Source organism: Leptodactylus fuscus, chromosome 8 (genome assembly GCF_031893055.1).
Source record: "Leptodactylus fuscus isolate aLepFus1 chromosome 8, aLepFus1.hap2, whole genome shotgun sequence".
NCBI lineage: Eukaryota > Metazoa > Chordata > Amphibia > Anura > Leptodactylidae > Leptodactylus > Leptodactylus fuscus.
Genome location: NC_134272.1, coordinates 96,814,154 through 96,821,858, shown reverse-complemented (window position 1 = coordinate 96,821,858; position 7,705 = coordinate 96,814,154). Strand labels below are relative to the sequence as shown.

At 51.7% G+C, this 7,705-nt stretch overlaps 1 protein-coding gene across 2 annotated transcripts in view; it reads left to right on the top strand.

The window, feature by feature from the left end:
• Positions 1–3,199, top strand: part of ZNF148 (zinc finger protein 148) — a 19,011-nt gene extending 15,812 nt beyond the window's left edge. Inside the window, exon 7 of one of the 2 annotated variants that reach the window (XM_075284729.1) lies at positions 1–3,199. This exon is cut by the window's left edge and continues 1,141 nt beyond it. In XM_075284729.1, the coding sequence (XP_075140830.1) occupies positions 1–482 (482 nt within the window). In that variant the 3' untranslated portion in view covers positions 483–3,199. The other variant, XM_075284730.1, reaches the window with a different exon arrangement.
• The last annotated feature ends 4,506 nt before the right edge of the window (positions 3,200–7,705 follow it).

Below are 7,705 nucleotides of genomic sequence, written 5' to 3'. Positions count from 1 at the left end.
CCAGCACAACAAGCTTCCCCCCGCTGGACAAACACGTCTACGCCACACTACCCATCAGCACTTTCCGGAGCGGTCTGAGCACCCCGCTGAGAGTGTCCCCAGACAAGTCTCACTTTGGCCTGATTGTGACCGACTCGCAGAGCGCCTTCAGCTTTCCGGCAGATGATGGCAGCCACGCGTCCCCTGCTCCCTCCTCTTCCACACAGGATTTTATAGATCAAGTGACTGGACAGAAGAAGACTGACTCTCCGCCTGTCCATCAGACCTACCAGCTGAATGCTTTTGAGCCGCCCTTCAGAGCACAGTACCACGGCAGTCGGGCTGGAATAACCCCCCAGTTCACTTCTGCCAATGGACAGGTGACCCTGCGGCCGCCGGCCACCAGCAGCGACTTTACAGACTTCTCCCTGGTTAATGTTAATGAGAGCAGGACCCAGATGGCTTCTCCCCCCGACCCCGCCACCAGCCAGACTTTTGGCTAATTCAGTCTTTCAGCCTTTTGTCACCAGAGGGGATTGTTGCATATTGCTAAACATAACAAGCCTTTCAGGAAGTCACTGTGTCACAGCAGCCCCCTGCACCCCCGGCCCACCCGCGTGTAGCCTACAACATCAGCCGCTTTCTCCAGGGGGTCTCCAGGGGCATCTTCTGCTTGTGTCATGTGATGCAGGGGCTGCATCCGGCTTCTGTCTTTCCCTGTACCCGTAGTGATTCCTAGCGTGTGGTCTAAGGATTCTGGGGCGAGAGAAGCTATATCCTATAGGTGTGTACAGCCCTCTGCTCCGACCCTGCAGTAATGATAGGGTTTGGTCTATGCTGTGTTCAGTCTGCTGTGTTTAACCCTTAGGGGGCACTAGAGATGCTGATTTTACCCCCCACCTAAAAAAGGTGAAAATTAGATATGATGCACTTTAAAGAGCGCATTAGTGGCCTGGAGGACGAGCTCTGGGATGTCACAGGTTATTGCAGGACTGCAGTCCATCTCCTTGGCGTTATCTGCAGGGCATTGCTGTTGTGTCTATGTAGTGCAATGCTCTGCAGACACCTAGGCCATCGGGGCCTGCACCAGATAGAGTCATGGTGTTGTGTGTCACACACAAAGCCTTCGCTCCTGACGTCAGTGCACGCAGACAGGGTATACATATATATATGTAGGCGTCTGCTCGGTGACAACCGGTTAACCCTTCAATGACATGGGTGATGATAATCTTTTCTAAGTGCAGGTTACGTACCAGACGTTTCTGTAGAGATCAGTCCTGTCCCCGCGGCACCTCTAATACATGTTTAGCTTTTTGTTGTTGCTGCTGCAGCGTCTTAATGTTAGTGCAGGATTAAGTAACATAAAAAAGACAAAAAAATAAGTAGTTTCCAGCTTTTAATCAGGTGGGTGATATAGGCGAGCGCTTTATCTGCACAGACCAGATCTGCAGAAGCCGCTCATACACGAGACGTGAGGCCGGACTAATAGCCCCCGTCCCAAAATCATCAGCAATGACAAGCCCTGGTAACAAGGCCAATGGTAAATGGCCAAAAGATTTTACCATGATGGGGTCAGAGCCACTAGTCGCTCTCGGGGTGGTCGCAACGTTGGGCAAAGCTTTTGGAAACTCGCAGAATCCCACTACTGAATCCTATGAAAGAGCAACTTTAGTTACTGCTGACAGTCCTGTCCATAGGGGGCGCTATTATAATAGAAATGTGTGTAATTGTTGTCATAGTCACATGGGCTGACGGCTTACACCATGCAAACTGTATGGAATCGGAGCGCCACCTATGGGCCGGAGGCCGTGCAGGGTGACATTGCGCTAGGCTTCACCTATGACTGCAGCTGCTCTTTATCTTTAGCACTTTATAGACCTGCAGTTTGCAGATGTGATCCCGTCCTGACGCCATTCTCTGTCCTTGCAGTGTCGGGGTACAGCGGCGTCCTGGGGCGTCTGTGTACTGCAGGTTAGAGGGACGTAGTCTGCGTCCGTCCTGACATTTCAGCTCCTTAGATATGAACGAAAGCACTTATTGAAGCGAGCACTTACATTGTGAGCTATAAATTATTCTCTCTCCCCATCTGGAAGCGATGCTAAATGCTGCCACATGTAAAAATGGCGTCCAGATTGTTAGAGCGCTCCGTGGTAATCCCCTGTCTGACAGCGGGACCTGCCGTAGAGGGTCTGACCTGCCCAGTCATATCCAAACTAGTGGAGTCCGGGACAAGGCGCCGGCACGAGTCCTGCCACTGTAATAGACTGTGTGTTTCATTCCAGTTGTCAGGATCTCTGCTTGCTGTCAGGGAGACTTACCTAGAAGTGATCACACAGCTGAGGGATTGTTACAGTGTGTCTGTCAGCTAAACATTGTAACAAACTGTAGGGCTGCGGTGTCTACACTGATACACTGTAGCAAGTCGCCTGTGTGAGCGGGAACGGGCATGGTGTCTATTTGCTGACAGCAAACAGAGATGTTGAAATGGTGAGGAATGGAAAGAGCCGGGCCCAGGTTTATCAGAGTATTCACAATTGTTGTCACCGGTGAAACCTATTTATTAACCCTTAGTGCCATGCATCTCATTTATGTAGCGTAAAAACTGGGCACGGCTTACGGGGCAGCCAGAACATGGGCACATGGTACCACCCGTATTATGGTCAGGCCTGCTAGTAATGTGCTTATGTCATACGTAGGTCACTGTGATGTCACATCTGATAAACCTGGGCCATACTATTAGGTTGTGTTCACACAGCAGAAAGTACATACTGGAAATTCTGATGTGTATTATTGATGCGAAGCCTGCAGGAGAAATCCAAAACTGAACCTCGGTTTCCTTCACAGCTCCTGATTGGGTCCCCAATCCATGGGGCCGAGGAGCAGGAGGGGCAAATTAAGAAGTGAAATCAGTCATTCTGACATGGCTGTTTCTAGACAGGTTTTCTGCATTGAGAACACAATGAAAAACGTTTGTGTGAACATACCCTTAGAAAACTGCAAAGTTCTCCTTACAACAGGGAGTAAAGCTGCAGAGTTCTCCTTATAGCAGGGAGTAAAGCTGCAGAGTTCTCCTTATAGCAGGGAGTAAAGCTGCAGAGTTCCCCTTATAGCAGGGAGTAAAGCTGCAGAGTTCTCCTTATAGCAGGGAGTAAAGCTGCAGAGTTCTCCTTATAGCAGGGAGTAAAGCTGCAGCGTTCTCTTTATAGTAGGGCATAAAGCTGCAGAGTTCTCCTTACAGCAGGGAGTAAAGCTTCAGATTTCTCCTTATAGCAGGGAGTAAAGCTGCAGAGTTCTCCTTATAGCAGGGAGTAAAGCTGCAGAGTTCTCCTTACAGTACGGAGTAAAGCTGCAGAGTTCTCCTTATAGTAGAGAGTAAAGCTGCAGAGTTCTCTTTATAGTAGGGAGTAAAGCTGCAGAGTTCTCTTTATAGCAGGGAGTAAAGCTGCAGAGTTCTCCTTACAGTACGGAGTAAAGCTGCAGAGTTCTCCTTATAGCAGGGAGTAAAGCTGCAGAGTTCTCCTTATAGCAGGGAGTAAAGCTGCAGAGTTCTCCTTATAGTAGGGAGTAAAGCTGCAGCGTTCTCTTTATAGTAGGGCATAAAGCTGCAGAGTTCTCCTTATAGTAGGGAGTAAAGCTGCAGCGTTCTCTTTATAGTAGGGCATAAAGCTGCAGAGTTCTCCTTATAGCAGGGAGTAAAGCTGCAGAGTTCTCCTTATAGTAGGGAGTAAAGCTGCAGAGTTCTCCTTATAGTAGGGAGTAAAGCTGCAGAGTTCTCCTTATAGTAGGGAGTAAAGCTGCAGAGTTCTCCTTATAGCAGGGAGTAAAGCTGCAGAGTTCTCCTTATAGTAGGGAGTAAAGCTGCAGAGTTCTCTTTATAGTACGGAGTAAAGCTGCAGAGTTCTCCTTATAGTAGGGAGTAAAGCTGCAGAGTTCTCCTTATAGTAGGGAGTAAAGCTGCAGAGTTCTCCTTATAGTAGGGAGTAAAGCTGCAGAGTTCTCCTTATAGTAGGGAGTAAAGCTGCAGAGTTCTCCTTATAGCAGGGAGTAAAGCTGCAGAGTTCTCCTTATAGCAGGGAGTAAAGCTGCAGAGTTCTCCTTATAGCAGGGAGTAAAGCTGCAGAGTTCTCCTTATAGCAGGGAGTAAAGCTGCAGAGTTCTCCTTATAGTAGGGAGTAAAGCTGCAGAGTTCTCTTTATAGTACGGAGTAAAGCTGCAGAGTTCTCCTTATAGTACGGAGTAAAGCTGCAGAGTTCTCTTTGTACCAGGATTCTTCTTTTCCATACAGCTTTTTATGAGGGTGGTCTCCGTGTATCGGGGGCTTGCCACTAACTTCTTGTCCTCTGTCTCTGATTTTATATATTTTGTGGGATCCTCTGCGGTTTTTAAGGTGATTTTTGTATAAGGCAGAGGCTGATGGCCGCCGTGGTCCTGCGTGCAGATAGTGACCCCTGTATTCGCCTCCCTGCACTTTATGTAGATTTTTCGGATGATTTTTGCGGTACTTTTTATTACACTTGTTCCTTGGAGCTTTGTTACGGCTAAAGCTTTAATGTGCGGCTTGATAGAAGAAATGGGCAGACGCCGAGGGTCCGGGTAGCCCTGCCCCCGCCTGCCCACTTGTCAGCTCACACTAAACTGCTCTTAAAGAGCCCCCCCCCCCATCAGAGGGTTAATAGCCCCATCAGACCAGCTTTCCTAGAGTCCTGATCGGCACATCCCCAAGCCCCATACCTTTCCACATCGTTGTACGTATTATCCATTCAGAGCTCTAGAAAAGCTGGGTGACTGCCTGTGAGAGCCATAGGAGGGGTCCTGATTGTTGTCACCCAGCTTTCCTATAGATCTGTAGCATGACAGGATAGCACAAGCAGGAATTATGGGATGTTAGAGGTTTGGATGGGGCGAGAGTCCGACCTAGGAGATGAGTGTAGAGAATACGACTCTGCCCCTCCCCCCCCAATGGTTGATAATCGCTTGTGTTTACATATTGCAGTATTAGTTACCTTGTTATAAGCCCCGTCCTCATGATTTTGCCCCCACCCCGTTCAGTATTACCCCTCCTGCTTTATCAGTCTTCCAGTCTCTGCCTCTGAGTTGAATGGATTGTAATATTCCCCCCCCCCCCCCCCGAGTTCTGTCTTTCATTGATGCTGGACCGTGGGTAACGTGGCGCCTCCTGCCGTCACCTCTGTGTCCCGTGTACAATGGATATTAGGTTTGGTCTCTGACACCCTGGCACTAGTAACCTGCCCATAGACATTACACCTTGGGTGGCAGGTTTCTCCATTTTTAGGGGTTGACTGATTTTCGGACGTCTGCCCCCGAGATGAGCGGCGTCACAGACCTCTGGCAGCCTCTTCTCTTACTGCAAATGGGATTTCTTGTTTTATGTAAAAGGAAGATGATGAAAAGTTCTGCAGCTTTCTAATGGACTTTGTATTTCACTTCTACCCAGTTTCCAAGACCTTTACTTGCTGTCAGTGAATAGAGACCTCGTGGATATAACCAGGGACTAAAAACTGTAACGTCTTATAGTGAGAGAGACCGCGAGCGGGGTGACAGCAGGAGACGGGTGTCTGTGATGGGCGGCCTATCCATAGACTTCAGTGGGGCCGTGCTGCACTACCTACACCCCACCCCAATATGTATCCTGCACTGGCTCTGTACAGGGGGTCTAAGGATAGGCCATCCATCATAGAAACCGGATCATCCCTTTAACCAGGAGAGCCAAGATCAGTAAGCGAGGAGATGAGCAGAAAACGGGGGAAGGAGCGAACTTTAGGAACACAGAGCCTGAAAACGAAGGCAAAACCCCTCAGCCCTGGTCTGCGCCTCTCCGAATCTCCTCTAGCACCAAGACAGTGGTGATGGAAGAGTACAGTCCTAGACTGGATGCCATTGTAACGCTCCCTCAGCTGTGAGGATTAGGCCAGGATCGTGTCTCAGGTTCCTATTCACACAGCAGAGAAAATGTCGAGGGAAATGAACTGGAAAGTCACTTAGAAAGTTACAGGTTAAGGGTTAAACCCAAAGCGGCCTGGGGGAGGGGCAGCGGCCGGGTACGTGGTGGTCTATGGTGGACGTCTCCTCGGAGCTTCGCCGCTATCTAATAAGATTCTCTCTCTCCATGACTTTTATTAGTGTCGCCTTGCAGTTGCAGCCAGTCACCAGCTGGAGGCGCCGTGACACGGACTCTTTTCTGCTGCCTACTCTCTTTGCTTTCTTGGTTCTGCCGTCGTTGGTTTTATTTCGAGGTTGTCGCAGATTTCCTGACCAAACCCGCAGATTATCATTTCTAATGAATAAAATCAATTGTGTACGTATCCGTGTGCATTATCATCGCCACGTGAGGAGCTCCGGCTGGGGGGTCAGGGGGGCACGGCGCTATGGCTGGGGGGTCAGGGGGGCACGGCGCTATGGCTGGGGGGTCAGGGGCGCGCGGAGCTCTAGCTGGGGGTCAGGGGGGCGCGGAGCTCCGGCAGGGGGGTCAGGGGGACGCGGAGCTCCGACTGGGGGGTCAGGGAGGCGCGGAGCTCCGACTGGGGGGTCAGGGGGCACGGAGCTCCGGCTGGGGGGTCAGGGGGGCACGGTGCTATGGCTGGGGGGTCAGGGGTGCGCGGAGCTCCGGCAGGGGGGTCAGGGGGACGCGGAGCTCCGACTGGGGGGTCAGGAGGATGCGGAGCTCCGGCTGGGGGGGTCAGGGGCGCGCGGAGCTCCGGCTGGGGGGGGGGGGGGTCAGGGGGGCGCGGAGCTCCGGCTCAGGGGGGGGGGTCAGGAGGGCGCGGAGCTCTAGCTGGGGGTCAGGGGGGTGGAGACTTTTGCAATCCATCAAAAATTCTTGAAATGTGCCTTAAGAAATTAAGAAATGTTACGAATATTCTCAATGTTTCCTGTATACAGCTTCTCCGAGGATACAGATCCCGAACTGACTCCCATCCAGTAGTAGTGTCTTGTCCTTATACACCGAGACCACCAGGGGTGCATATAAGGGCTCTATGTAGACCACAGGGGGCGCTGCTGCATCAGCTCTCAGATACAACTGCCTGTGGCCTGTCGGATATTTTCAGTGTCGCCCCCGTCACCTCCCCCCACCCCCCCGCACAACCTGCCCATAAAGCGTCTTTTGCTGCAGCTGAATGACTGTAGGACCAGGATTCTCTCATTATATGGAAGTCGCAAAGTTAGATCCTGCTCGCTCCATCTCCCAATAACCGCACTGCTCGCTCCCCTACAAGGACCCTGCTGACTGCTCCATCTTCTCACAAACCCTGATGTATCGTGCATAGTCCTCCCAAGATCTTGCTGCTTCCGTCATCCCCTGCAGTCCTCGCTGCTTGCTTCGTCCCCTGCAGTCCTCGCTGCTTCCGTCGTCCCCTGCAGTCCTCGCTGCTTCCTTCGTCCCCTGCAGTCCTCGCTGCTTCCTTCGTCCCCTGCAGTCCTCGCTGCTTGCTTCGTCCCCTGCAGTCCTCGCTGCTTCCGTCGTCCCCTGCAGTCCTCGCTGCTTCCTTCGTCCCCTGCAGTCCTCGCTGCTTGCTTCGTCCCCTGCAGTCCTCGCTGCTTGCTTCGTCCCCTGCAGTCCTCGCTGCTTCCTTCGTCCCCTGCAGTCCTCGCTGCTTCCTTCGTCCCCTGCAGTCCTCGCTGCTTCCTTCGTCCCCTGCAGTCCTCGCTGCTTCCTTCGTCCCCTGCAGTCCTCGCTGCTTCCTTCGTCCCCTGCAGTCCTCGCTGC